This window comes from Mastigoproctus giganteus, chromosome 10, assembly GCF_048544385.1.
Source record: "Mastigoproctus giganteus isolate SK-2022 chromosome 10, ASM4854438v1, whole genome shotgun sequence".
Classification (NCBI taxonomy): Eukaryota; Metazoa; Arthropoda; class Arachnida; order Uropygi; family Thelyphonidae; genus Mastigoproctus; species Mastigoproctus giganteus.
In genome coordinates, this window is record NC_143584.1 from 230576882 (window position 1) to 230591737 (window position 14856).

Below are 14856 nucleotides of genomic sequence, written 5' to 3' on the forward strand. Positions count from 1 at the left end.
GTAATGAAGAAATCTGTTGCCAACTCCAACTATCTCAACCTGTTCATCTGATCAATCATTGCCAGTATGGATTTCACCATTGTCAGTCATTGGTTATATATTAACTTATTTTACCTATCTGTGTAAAAATGCAACAAAAGTTTTTGAAACTCAAGCAGTTGCTCTAGGCATTTCTAAGGCTGTAGCTAACTATAGCAGAGTGGTCAGTTTGCTCATACCGTTTTATGTATACCATTTATCAAATTCACATGCTGAAATAAAATTATTGTAAAACATTTTACAGTTAACTTTAAAATTTAGTACCCTTGGGAATGAGAGTTGGCAGATTTTAAAGAGGTTTGCTTAGTTGAGCAGATTAGAGGAATACATTTCAATAAATGTTAAGCACAAACAACCAAATTTCTTTACATTTTTAAAGATTTATAATGATTATCCTGTCCAAGCTTTTTACAACCAGCAGGATTTAGACAGCATGGATAAGGCAGTGGCCTTGATTCTCTTACCAGAATGAAAACTTTGTCTTTGTAACAAAGTCCCTTGGAATTACACTACTTTCAACAGGATAGTGTTAGATATATTACAACTCTTAAAACTGATTTTGCATAATGCACAGTATGTCACAATTTTTTTTGCAGTTTTTTTATCTGCATATTGGCTCTAGAAACCACCTGCTATGTAATGAGACCAGAAGTCCTGAAAAGCCTCTCATGACAGTTTAATATTTTTAACAATGGCCATTTAAAATTTAGAGATGCCATCAGTTTGAAGGTAGTGCAATACCAGGCAATCATTGCAAGGGCAAGTTTGCTCTGAGAATTAAGAACATTGCATAATTTATGTATTTTAAATTGTGCTGGCTGCAAAAACAGATAAAAAGAATAACAGTTCTGCATATTGCAAAGAAGTTTTTTTTTTTTTTTTTTTATTCTTAAAAGATGATTGCAATCATTGATAAGAATATAATACTGCTTTCTTAATATTTCTGCATTGTAAAATGGGTTTATTTTTTTTTATGTGTCAGATTTTAAAGGATTCTGGATTATAACATGCCAGATTGTTACAAAGCTAACTGTAATTGTAATTCTTCTGATCCTATATAACTATCCTGAGGTATAAACCACAAATTTATAGATAAAAACAATTAGTAAATTAATAAGAGGAGTTTACCTCAATATAGTACGTGGAACACTTCCGTATGATACCCTCCAGAAATTAAAACGGAAAAAACGAAAAAAATCGACAACTTACCGGTACATTAAAGTAAAATATAAATAATTAAAGTAAAATATAAATAATTAAATAATCAATTTAACACAATTCAAAACAATTAAAATTCAAATTAACGCAATTAAAAGAATCTAACGAAAATATTCAAAACGATTTTCCTTCCTGAAGCTGACAATGCTTTTCGACCGACTGTCGTGATCACAGGAATGAAAATTACCGAATCAGGCTAAACCTGCAACTTAAATAGTGATTGTGTCTTCGCGCATGCGCGTAAAGGTCCACGCATCGGAGATCAAATATGGCCGCCGAACATTAACAGAATTCTCGTGTAATTTAATTTCAACGGTTTCTGCAATTAATAGTCGCGTATAATTACGTTGAACGTTAAGTATTTTGGCCTCGTTAAATAAAAAAGTATGTTTTTCGTTAATGGCATGAAAGGCTAATTCTGACGCTGCTGAACGAGAAGCACGAACTGAGGCTTCGTGTTGATTTACACGGATATTAAGAGAAAACCGCGTCGAACCCTGATAAGACGAGTCGCAATCACCGCAAGAAATGTTGTATACTAGATCATTAATTTGTGTTGCGAACGCCGAAAGAACCGAGCGATTGTTCAGTATATATAATTATACGCGACTATTAATTGCAGAAACCGTTGAAATTAAATTACACGAGAATTCTGTTAATGTTCGGCGGCCATATTTGATCTCCGATGCGTGGACCTTTACGCGCATGCGCGAAGACACATAATCACTATTTAAGTTGCAGATTTAGCCTGATTCGGTAATTTTCATTCCTGTGATCACGACAGTCGGTCGAAAAGCATTGTCAGCTTCAGGAAGGAAAATCGTTTTGAATATTTTCGTTAGATTCTTTTAATTGCGTTAATTTGAATTTTAATTGTTTTGAATTGTGTTAAATTGATTATTTAATTATTTATATTTTACTTTAATGTACCGGTAAGTTGTCGATTTTTTTCGTTTTTTCCGTTTTAATTTCTGGAGGGTATCATACGGAAGTGTTCCACGTACTATATTGAGGTAAACTCCTCTTATTAATTTACTAATATTATTATCAACGTAGAACATATTGAGTATTACAGCTCTGATTCATACTATCTAGATAAAAACAATGTAAAATCAGGTATTGCTAAATGATAAACCCCTACTAGTTTTCATAGAGAATAAAATTCAACTAGGGCTACATCACCATAACCTGTTTACCATTCTGTGGTTAACTTGTTTGACAAATTTCAGTATCTTAAATGAGATCAGTGTAAGAGTGGAAGTAAATAACAGACACTTGTCATTATTTTTCAGATCTTTTACTTGGGAAAAGTATTTGCAGCATATTATTCAATTGCGGTGGGTCGAAGAGGAAGGCCGGCCGTATCCATTTTCTGACAGTTGCAGTTCATTTTCATTTCTTCCTTTGCGTCTCAAAGTAGAGATCCTTCATACACTCTGTACCTATCGCCTTGATGCAACTGATGTTAACAGCAGCATGAAGGTAAATTTTAAAATATTTCTTTTATAGAATATTTCTATTTACTTTAGCAGCTAATTAAAATTATTGCTGTTTAATGATAAGTACTGGGTGATTATAAAGTCCTTTTACTTTTTAAAAATTAATAACTCAAACTATAGTTTGTATTGAAAAAAGTTTATTTTTTTTCTTTGCATTCTAATTGGTATATGTGGGAGTTTTTTTTTAATTTTAACAGTAAAAAATTAATTTGTAACCATGCTTGAGCTAAGCAATTTATTCACTACAATAAACAAATTATCTTTTGCATTTGTTATAAAAAGGAATGACTCTGATTGTAAAATTGAAGTGATTGCTTGACGTGGTCTTATTTTTTGTTAGCAAGATAAAGCTTGGAGCCCTAACTTAAGTAACCAAGTCTAGTGAAGTTTGTTTTAAGGTGCTGTCCAAAGATAATGGTGAAACATTCTCAGAATGTATCAAATACAGAAAAATGTTAAGCCCTCCTTGTTTGAGAACTATGTTAAATATTGCAAGCATGGGTGCCGGCAGCATGGTGCAAGGTGTTGCAAGTGCACCACTTTGATTTCGAAGTAATACACAATTTTTAATATTTTTTAATTAATGTATTGTAATAAAAGATATTATATGTATCTGAAAATTTGGTGTACAAAAAATTTATTCCCGTATGTACCACATTACAAAATATCCTGCCAGCACCCATGATTGCTAGGTATTTCAAAGGCTCTCTAACTCCTAAACCTGTAAGTGTGCGTGTGTCTCTGGTAGTATCACAAGAAGCGATTCAAAGCATTGATGTCTCAATGCTAATAACAGCCCTTTCAAATTTGAAGGACACAATCCTTTGGGAGGTAGAACAGTGCATCAGAAATTTTGAAGGCAACTGTGGAGAACACGTCCCACTATAAATGCTTATTAGAAAATAATGGTGGACACATCGGTAAGGGTTGGCAAAAAATTTACAATTGTGATGTTTTTCTAAATTAGTATTAGTAATGGCAATACAGTGCAAGAAAGCCTGGTGCTTATACTGCATCAGCCAAGGAAAAAAAATAATAATAAAGGAATACGCAACCTATGCATTTCCCTTCTCCCGTAGGTAACTATTGAGCTGACCTTTGAATTTCCCAAACTGTCGGCATCAACCACCCATGTAGATAACTTATTCCAGTAATTTATCTCTGGCTAAAATAAAACTTCCTGCAATCCAGTCCTAATATCTTCTCCCGTAACTTGAATTAATGGCCCCTAGTTCTAGAATCATTTATAACCATGAAAATTTCATTCTCATTCATTTTACTTTTGCCTCTCGGAACCTTAAATGCCTCAATCAGGTCTCCTCTGAGATGTCTAGTTTCCAAGCTGTGCAACCCATATATTCGAAGTCTTTCCTCATATGGACACCCCTTTTGCCGATCTCACCAGGTGAGTTACCTGTCTCTGGACCCCTTCAAGAAGCTCTGTCTTTTATAGCTGGTTTCCATTCTTGACCACAGTATTCCAAGTGTGGTCTAACAATAGCCTTGTATAATGGGATTATGAAGTCCTTATCTCTACTAGCAAATGTTCGATAAATCATTGATAGGACCTTCCCTGCAACCTGACTGCAATGCTCAGAGAACTTCATGTCTGATTGTCGTAACTCCCAAGTTCCTTGACGCTACAGGCTTTAGTTCAACTTCAAGTGTATAAGTTATTTTGGGAGTACTGTTAACTGGGTGTAAGACTAAGACCTTGCATTTTGCTGAATTAAAGCATAAATAACTTCCACTTTTCTGAGCATCCCTGAAGTCTGTCTAGGTTATTCTGAAGAAGCTCTGCTTGGCAATGATCATTAACTCCCCTACTGATCTTTACATCTGAAAATTTAGACATCAAGCCCTCTATCCCATCATTGAGGTCATTTAATAAAATCAAAAACAGTGGTTCCAATACTGATCCTTGGGGAACCCCACTTCTTGCATTAACCCAATCTGAGGAATAACCATTTATCACAACCCTTTGCCTCCTGCCCTGAATTAATCACACTGTGGTCAAATTTGGAAGTAATTTGTTTAAACAAACTCTCATATGATTAAAATGGGGAAAAAAAAAAAACCTTTGTGTCCTATAGTTTTAGAGGTTTTAATTTTTAAAAGTGGGAAAGGACTTTATTTAACCCTGTATATAATAAAAAAAAAAAAAAAAAAAAAAGGCTTTCATAGCAAAAAAAAAAAGTCTACTTCTGGAGGATGCATTTAACCTGGAGCAGTTAAAACTGGGTAAATTGGGTACATGGATATTTTGAGGATGTACTAATCTTTCACGATTCTATATTACAATCAATTTGAGCATTGCAAATTACTGATTAAATTAATATATTTAAGAGAAAACCATTGAGGGTGATATTAAGATTTAATGCTCCAAAAATTCTCAACGGTTTCTTGCTAATCAAACTATTAGATTTATTTCAGAATACTTAGTTTTAACTTGACTAATAACCTTCATAAGCCTAAATACCTTATAATAACCATAAAAAAAAATTTAAAAAAACCCTCGATAATGTTTAAAATTCAAGGGTAATCAACGTGTCATGACTTAATTTTTTATTCCCCCCCCCTTTTTTTTTTCTCTGAAAATCTCTCCCATTACAAATAGGAAATTAATCATAATAGCAGTGGCAAATGATGAAAGAAAGCAAGCTTATAGAGCATAAGCCAAAAAAACTCATCTCCCATTCACCTATTCACCAAATAGTTTGTCTAGTTCTCCATGAATTTATTTAAACTATCAACTTCCACAACAACAAATGGAAGTTCTGCTCCAGCACACAACTACCTGCTGGCTAAAGGCGAACTTCTACACATCTATTCTGCAATCACCTTTCCTCAATTTGAATTTGTGCCCCATCTGAGCAAGAGGAAGAATCCCATCAGCATTGAGATTTCTCAATTCCATTCAAAGTCTTGATCACCTCATAGGGGCTTAGTTTACAGATGCTAGAATTTGCAGAACTGAAGCCTTTCTTGGTAAAACAACATCTTTGTTCCACTTGCCAATCTCATTGCCCTTCTCTCTTCTTGTTCCAGCAGCTATATATCCTTCCTAAAAAGAGGCCTCCAGACTTGTATGCAGTACTGAAGATATGGCCTGAAATCCTGAAGGGGCAGTTATCCCATTGGCTTATGAAAAGGGATAATTGCCCCTTTAGTCCTGCTATATCAAAATTCCTGTATATCATTGGCAAGACTACATGAGCTGCTCTGGCTGCCTATCTGCACTGCTCAGAAAACTTCATATCTGACTGCCCAATTACTCTCAGGACTCTTTCATCCTCCACTACTTTGATTGTACTACTGCTACCCATACAGTACTTTGCATTTGTCACTGCTAAACTTCAGTTGCCACCTCTCAGCCCATCTGCTCAACTTTTCTAGATCCTGTTGCAGTAGTGTACTGTCATTAACAACCCTGCCAACCTTAGTATCATCTGCAAAACTTCGAAATTACGCCTGATATACTTTCATCAATATCATTGAGAAATATAGTCAACAATAGTGGAAATCAACACCAAACCCTGGAGGACTCTGTTAATAACATTGGTCCATGAAGAGCACTGTCTATTGATTACCAGTCTCTGCCTTCTGCCACTGAACCATCCCTTCATCCATAGCATTAACTTGCCCTTATTGGCATACCTATCCAATTTGTACAGCAGTCTTCCATGGTCAACACTATCAAAACCTTTCTTGAAATCTTAGTATATGATATCAAAATTATTTTCTGCATCCAAGTTCCTTTGTGACCATATTGTAGTATTCAATCAAATTGTTCATTCAGACACAAACCCATGCTGTGTCTGAACTATAATTGTAGTCTTGTCTAGATGATCCTGCATTGTTTTTTAACCAGTGACTATTTTTCCCAGAACAGAAGTTAAACTAGCAGGTCTGTAATTTCTAGTGTCACCCTTTGTGTATTGGGGATACATTTGCACACATCTCCAGTCTGTTGGGACCTACCCTGAGTCTTAAGACCCGAATTTTCCCTTTCACTCTCAGCGTTACTTTTCTTCCGAAACAGCTGTTCATTCTGTAGAAATTAGAAATCCACCCTAACCTGGAATATTGTTCCCACATCTGGTGTGGGAACAATACATCTCTCAGGCTTCTAGATTTCATTCAAAAGAGGCAGGTAGGTTAATCATCTCTAACAGTCTCTCCACTGTCTGTCTCATGGACATGCTGTTTCTGCTGCATGCCTTGTCTACAGATACTTCCATGGGCACTGTTCTCTGCATTAGCTTCTATAATTCCTACTCTCCTTTTCAAACTAGTCTGAACACTTGCTGCAACCAATCAATGTTCTTTTACTAACTTCAAACTCAGAGAACAAACTTTTTTTTTTCTTCCTCATTTATTCATTCAACTTCCTTTTTCTGGAACAACCTTCCTTCAATTTTTACCAAAAATTACAATCTATAGAAGATGAAGTCTAATATCAAGAAATGTCTTCTCAAACTTTAGTCCATGCCCTGTACTAAGCATTATTGGTTCTAATATCTCTCTTGTTTGAGGTTTCATAAAAAAGAAAAAAAAAGAACTGCCCATATCACATTTGTCATATAGTGCCTTAAACCAGTGGTTTTCAACCTTTTTTTTTTTTTTTTTTTTTTTTTATAACAGCACCCCTAATTAATTAATTTTATTTTCTGCCTGTTAGATCTGGTTCTTTCTGGGTGTGTGTGTGTGTAATATTAAAAAATATATCTGTTATATGATAGTTATTACAATAATATAATTATAAAAATATCATAATACAAATTATATATATACAGTATATAATAATTTTATTGTTTATATAGAGAACTTTATATATATACTAAGTAAACATCAATTATAGATCGCCACAAAACTAAAAAGATATTGTACACTTATTATAAGGAAATAAACATAAATTTAAAAAAAAAATAAGTTTAAGTAACTTAAACCCAAATTATGTGGCAACCCTGGAATGTTGTTGTTGAACAACAACATTCCTGCCATGGAATCCCAGTTGAAAACCACTGCCTTAAACCATCAAAGTGAAATGGGCACTTTTTTTTGTTTTTTTTTTTTTCACTACCGCAAAATTTTTTTTATCTTCCTGACAATGGTTCCTGTACTTTAATCCTTGTGATGTCATCTAATTTGTTAGTAAAGAATAATCTCACCTCCTAGTACTTTCTCTAATATGCTGGCACAAATAATAACCTTGTTAATTTAAAAAGCTTTCCTCATGAACTTCCCTCCCACTTATTCCAATCAATCTGGGTCAGATTAATGTTACCCATAATAAGACATTCATATTTGCATGTAAAGACTCATCATATTATCATTAGCAAAGGCACATGATGTAAGAAAGCAAGCTTATATAGCATCAGCCAAAAAAAAACAAAAAAAAAAAAACACACACACACACACACCCTTCTCATTTCACCCATCCATTTGTTCCAAATGTTTGTCTAGTTCGGCTTGAATCTATTTAAGCTATCAATTTCTACAACGACAGATGGAAGTTTGTTCCAGCAATCAACCACCCACTGGCTAAAGGCAAACTTCCGCACATCTATCCTACAACTGTCTTTCCTCAATTTGAATTTATGCCCTCTCAGGTGATTATTCTGAGCAAGAGGAAGAATCCCATCAGCATTGAGCATGCTCAAACCATTCAAGGCTTTATACACCTCAATCAGATCACCTCGCAGGTGCCTAGTCTCCAGACACTGTAATTTGCAAAACTAAAGCCTTTTTTCGTAAGAGCAACCCTTCGTTCCATTCACTAATCTTGTTGCCCTTCTCTGTACTCGTTCCAACAGCTCTAGATCCTTCTTAAAATGAGGCCTCCAGACCTGTATAAAGTCTCGAGGTGTGGCCTGACCATTGCTTATACAAGGGGATAATCACCTCCTTATCCCTGCTAGAAAAATTCCTGTATATCATTGACAAGACACCATGAACTACTCTTGCAGACTGTCTGCACTGCTCAGAAAACGCCATATGTGCCTGCACAATTACCCCCAGGTCCTTTTCATTCTATACCACTGTTAGTGTAGTACCACACAGTTGATACGTTACTCTGGGGTTACTGCTTCCCTTATGCAGTACTTTACATTTGTCAATGTTAAACTTCAGTAGCCACCTCTCAGCCCACTTGCTCAACTTTTGATCCTGTTGCAGCAGCATATTGTCATTAGTGTCTTTAGCAACCCTGCTGACCTTTGTATCATCTGCAAACTTGGACATTAAGCCTGACATATCAATATCATTAATAAATACAGAAAACAACAATGTACCCAACACTGAACCCTGGGGGAGATTCCCCTAATAATAACTAAGTCCTTGAAGAGCAGTGTCCATTGATTACCACTCAAAATTTTAATACTAGTATTTCGGTATTTTTAATTTATGAAACTGGGATACTGGTATTCCAAAAAGAAAAACATTTTTCGCAATAAATTTTGATGACAGTTAGGTGCAATAAAGTAAGGAAAAAAACGAGTAATTTCTTGAGTTCAGGTTTTAAATCAAAACTTTTATTACAATAATAAATATTCTAGCAAAAATTTAAACATACTAAAAAAAAAAATAAAAAAACCTCCACACTACATGTTCGAATAAAGTGAGCTCTTAAGAAACTCAATAGTGTTATCGTTTAAACTGGATCTAATTTTAGTATATATTTAGTTAGTGGCAAAAAATGTCCTTTTGGATTCTGTGCTGGTTGGTGCTTTGTACTGAGATAGTCGTAGACGAGTTGCAGTTTAAATCCCCCCCCCCCATTTCCTCATCTTCAAAAAATCTTATTTAATTTTTATCGAAAATAAAAAAATTTTCTTTTTGACTCTTTATGGCACTACATCCATATTAATGAAAGAAAGGGTCTAATGGTTAAGCTTGGTGAGGAAACCAAATCTAAATTGTGGGGGGGGGGGGTTATTTATTTATTAATTTTTATTTCCCAGTACATATAGTATTGCCATTAGTGGCTATTGCTATGATTTTCGTACAGCAGCTCCCCTCAAGCGGTAAGCCACACAAGCTACCTGACTGCATTAAAAAATAAGAATTTCCAGGAGCTGAGGGATATTCCCCTCCACAGACACTAGTGTATATATATATTATATGTGAGCTATCAGTTTCTCAAGAGTAATGACACAAATATAAAACAAAAGTCATTTATCATACAAATCTACTAACAATACATAATTGGTGTTCATTTTACATCCAATCTATTAATTTTTCTCATTTAATTTGTTAATAAATGCTATCATTTCCATAATTTCTCTCAATTAACAATCAACTCTCTACAGCTTCAAACACTAAAAAAAAATGCTAAACTAATTCAATCTTAATCACCAATATCAATTCTCTTCACAACAGCAACCCATAAGTTGCTAACTTAATGCTAACAATTCCATATAATCTCTCTTAATTTAGCAATATCAATGTTCTTTACAACTTCAATCAATAAACCAACTCAATACAGAACATTTCCTTATTTCTTGTGTGTCTTCAACTTCAACCTTACTCGAAAATCTCCCACTTTATCTAAATACCATTTCCAAAACAACACAAGTTCAGAGGACTTGCCTTCCTTCCTTCTCTTTCATGGTAGGATTCCTTTGTGCGGGTTCCTTCCACGGAGTGTGGTGATGTCTCTCTCTCTCTCTCTCTCTCTCTCTCTCTCTCTCTCTCTCTCTCTCTCTCTCTCCTTAGTTGAACTCTGCATCTCTGCTGTATAGCTCTTCCAGTACTGTTTGATTTCGAGAATAATTCTCTGTTAATACTGAAGGAAATTACCACAGCAGTAGTAGAAGCCAGGGCACTATCTGACTAGGCGCCTCCGTAGCCAGGTGGGAAGGAGCAGTGCATAGCACATGCTTCTTGATTAGACTGGGGTTTGAGCCCGTCACCACCAAATACGGAGGATGCAGAGAGGTCAGGGAATGACCACCGCATATCCCAGAGCAGTATGGCCTTAGTTGCTAATGCTCCTAAAAACCAAACAAACAAACTATCTGACTGGCTTGTTATTCAACTTCCAGATTAACTTCTAGCACAGAAACATGCCCGACGGAACCCTTCACTATATAGCTGGATACTCACAGAACTGGACCCGAACCCGAAATAAATAAGGTGCGAGCACCTTATTTATTTCCTTTCCATTTTATTTATTTATTGAATTGATTGCAAGTTACAATCACCCGTTGTACTACTTTTTTATACGTAAGCTTATGTACAAACCCCAGAAGAGTTTGCATGCATTTACGTATCTCCCCCTATCTAATATCTCCCCCTACCCGAACCCGAAATAAATAAGGTGCGAGCACCTTATTTATTTCCTTTCCATTTTATTTATTTATTGAATTGATTGCAAGTTACAATCACCCGTTGTACTACTTTTTTATACGTAAGCTTATGTACAAACCCCAGAAGAGTTTGCATGCATTTACGTATCTCCCCCTATCTAATTTAAACTTGACCCAATCACGGTGTTAATCTTTAAACTCACTTCTTCCTTTGGAAGAATATTTTTCCGATGGGAAAAACAATATTTTTCCCATCGGACTCTTATGTAATGGAAGTGGGAGAGTATTAGATACCCCAGCTGAAGGTGCAGTTGAACTCAACAATTACTTTGCATCGATATTTAAAGAAGAAAAACCCTTCACGTCAATTAGAAATTCTGGGAGTGAAGTTGAAAAAAAATGTAATAAATGATGTTGAAATTTCACACGTTTATTTAATTATAAAAACTTACGAGCGCACAGGCCAGTAAAGCTGAGGTTGATAGCATTTATCCTATAATCTTAAGAGAGGCAGCAAGTGAGTGCATTGAACCATTGAGGCTAATTATGAGAGCATAATAGGATGGAGATACACTGGCACTTTTCCATTCCGTTGGATTGGAAAAGTGCCAATGTATTTCCAATGCATAAGGTGGTTCTAAGAGTAAAGTGGGAATTACTGGCCGGTTAGTCTAACTTCAGTAGTACGAAAATCATTTAAACTATGATCAAGGTTAGAATTAAGGATCACTTAAATAGAATTTTGAAGGGTACTCAGCATGGTTTTGTAAAAGGAAAATCATGTTTAATCTAGTTAGCTATTTTGACAGGGTCACTCAAGAGCTGGACTTTGGGAATAATTTTGACATTGTTTATTTGGATTTCAGCAAAGCATTTGACTCAGTCCCACATAAGCAGCTACTTTATAAGCTGGAACAGGGTGGATTCAGGGCAGGAGGCAGAGGGTTATGATAAATGGTTATTCCTCAGATTGGGTTGATGTAAGAAGTGGGGTTTCCCCAAGGATCAGTATTGACCATTGTTGTTTTTGATTTTCATAAATGACTTTGAAGGGATAGAGGACGTGATGTCTGAATTTGCAGATGATGTAATGATTGGTAGAGTAGTTAATAATTGCTGCCAAGCAGAGCTTCTTCAGTGTGACCTAGATAGACTTCAGAGATGATCAGAAAAATGGCAGCTATGCTTTAATCCAGCAAAGTTTAAGATATTGCACCTGGAAAACAATAACCCCAAAATAACTTATACACTTGGCGGAATTGAACTAAAGCTGGTAGTGGAGGAAAGGGACTTTAGTATTACGATACAGGTAGAAATTAAGTTCTCTTGTCTTAGACTGGTTACAAGGAAGGCCAATGGTGTCCTCGATTTGTCGAACAATCGCTAGTAGAGATAAGGATGTCATAATTCCATTATATAAGGCTGTTGTTAGACCGCACTTGGAATACTGTGTTCAAGTATGGAGACCGCACCTAAAGAAAGACTGTTCGTCTTGAAAGTGTCCAAAGACTGGTAACTCGCCTGGTGAGATCGGCAAAAAGGTGTCCCTATGTGGGTTGCAGAGCTTGGAAACTAGGCACATTAGAGGGGACTTGATTGAGGTGTTTAAAGCTCTGAGAGGCATAAGCAAAATGAATAAGTAAGAAATTTTCATGGTTATAAATGATTCTTGAACTAGGGGCCATAATTTCAAGTTACGGGGGAGTTGTTTAGACTGGATTGCAGGAAGTTTTATTTTAGCCAGCAAGTTATAAATTACTGGAATAAGTTACCAACATGGGTGGTAGGGCTTACAGTCTGGGGAAATTCAAAGGTCAGCTGGATAATTACTTAAGGGAGGAGGGAAATGCATAGGTTTTCCATATCCTTTTGTCTTAATAATTTTATTATTATTAATTTGTTTTTATTATTTTGTTTTATATATTTTTTGTTTTATTTTATTTTTTAATTTTATTTTATGTCTGGTGCAGCATAAGCCATAGACTTCCTTGTACCATGTGGCCATTATTAATACTAATAATGTTCTGGTCTGTGATAGACAAATAAAGGAGTAGCCAGTTTAATAGAGAAAATAAAGATGGAATGGAAAAGTTACGGGTCAGTGTAAAGAGTACTGAAGCCTAAAACGGCTACAAATTTATCAGTAATAATACTGAAATTGTTAGGCTGGCAAAAGCAGATTATGAGAAATTACTGGCTAAGAGAAAAGAATTATTTTTTATTTATTTTTTTTTAGGAGCATTAGCAACTAAGGCCATATTGCTCTGGGGGTATGCGGTGGTCATTCCCTGACCTTTCTGCATCATCCGTATTTGGCGGTCACGGGCTCGAACCCTGGTCTAATCAAGAAGCGTGTGCTACGCACTGCTGCTCCTGCCCACCTGGCTATGGAGACGCCAGCAAAGAATGGGGACAAGGTGTTTTTGTTATATTTAAATACTAAGAAGAAAAGAGCAAATCGGATAATACCTTTGCAAGTGGTGGTATTGTGTCAGTTGATGCATCATCAACCACCTAGCATTCCTCCATGTGTAGAAAAGTCTTTTATTAGTATTAGTGGTAAATAATGCAAGAATGCATAGCAATTGCAAAAAACAAAGAAAACAAAACTCATCTTTTCATCCCTTTTAATTGTCTAATTCTTCCTTAAATTAAATTATTCCAACTACCTGCTTCTACAATATCATTGTTTGTTACAACAAGCAGTCATTTCCCTACTGAAAGTAAATATTCGCAAATTTATCCCCTTTAAATATTTAAAGGGGACAAATTTCCTTTTGAATGGAAATTTGTCCCCAAACAAATGCTGATTGCACTCATATTGTTTGAGAAACAGTAAGAGTGCAATCAGCATTTGTTTACTCAATTGATGTAAAGCCATAAATACTTCAATCAGGTGTGCCTTGTAGCTGCCTATTTTTCAGACATTAATTTGCAGAACTGAAGCCTTTATGGTAACAGTATACTTTTTTATTCTTGACTAATCTTTTCTTTTCTCTGCACCTTTTTCAACTATCCACATTCTTCTTAAAATGAGGCTTCTGGTCCTGTGCTCAGTACCCATTATGTGGCCTAACCATTGCCTTATACACAGCAGGACCACCTTGTCCCTTCAGGAAAAATTCCTGCATATCATTGACAAGACTGAGCTGTCCTAGCAGCTTGCATAAGATGGCTGTTCTTCATTGTTCAGAGAACTTCATGTCAGGCTGTACAGTTACCCCTAGGTTTCTTTCATTCTCCACCTTGAATAACACAGAATAATATACCAATTGGTATGTTTTTGAATTGCATATGCAGTAAATGCAATGTACTGCACTTCCCATATGCAGTACATTGCATTTGTCATTGTTAAACATCACTTCCCACTTCTCAGTCCATCTGTCCAATTTTTCTATTCCATGTTTCAGCAGCATGCCGTAATTCTTGTCATTACCACTCTGACCCTTTTGTATCATCTGCACTCTTGTACATTAAGCTTGATATGCCTTCATTAGTATCATTAATACTTACTGAAAACAGTAAGGGCCCAGCACTTGAGGCCCAAGAGATTTTAATATTTGACAGTATAAAAGAATGCTTTAGTGTTAGTTGTGGCAAATGATTCAAGAAAGGAAAATTTATACAATATCAGCCAAAATTCCTTTTTTCATAAGCAGTGCAAAAATTGTGCCAGTAAGCCCTAGCAATGTGCTAAGACTAAATGCAAGAATGAAAAAATATCTTAGTTCTAATAAATGTGACACCACATTTTTTGGGGAAAACGAAATTCATAACTGAAATGACAGCTT

General features: G+C 35.5%; 1 protein-coding gene across 1 annotated transcript in view; it reads left to right on the top strand.

Annotated features, from left to right (window-relative positions):
• LOC150080022 (uncharacterized) overlaps positions 1–14856 on the top strand; it is a 219187-nt gene that overhangs the window by 87498 nt on the left and 116833 nt on the right. The window contains exon 4 of the mRNA XM_090383335.1: positions 2550–2739. Coding sequence (XP_090239461.1) covers positions 2550–2739 — 190 coding nt within the window. The remainder of the gene's footprint in view (positions 1–2549; positions 2740–14856) is intronic.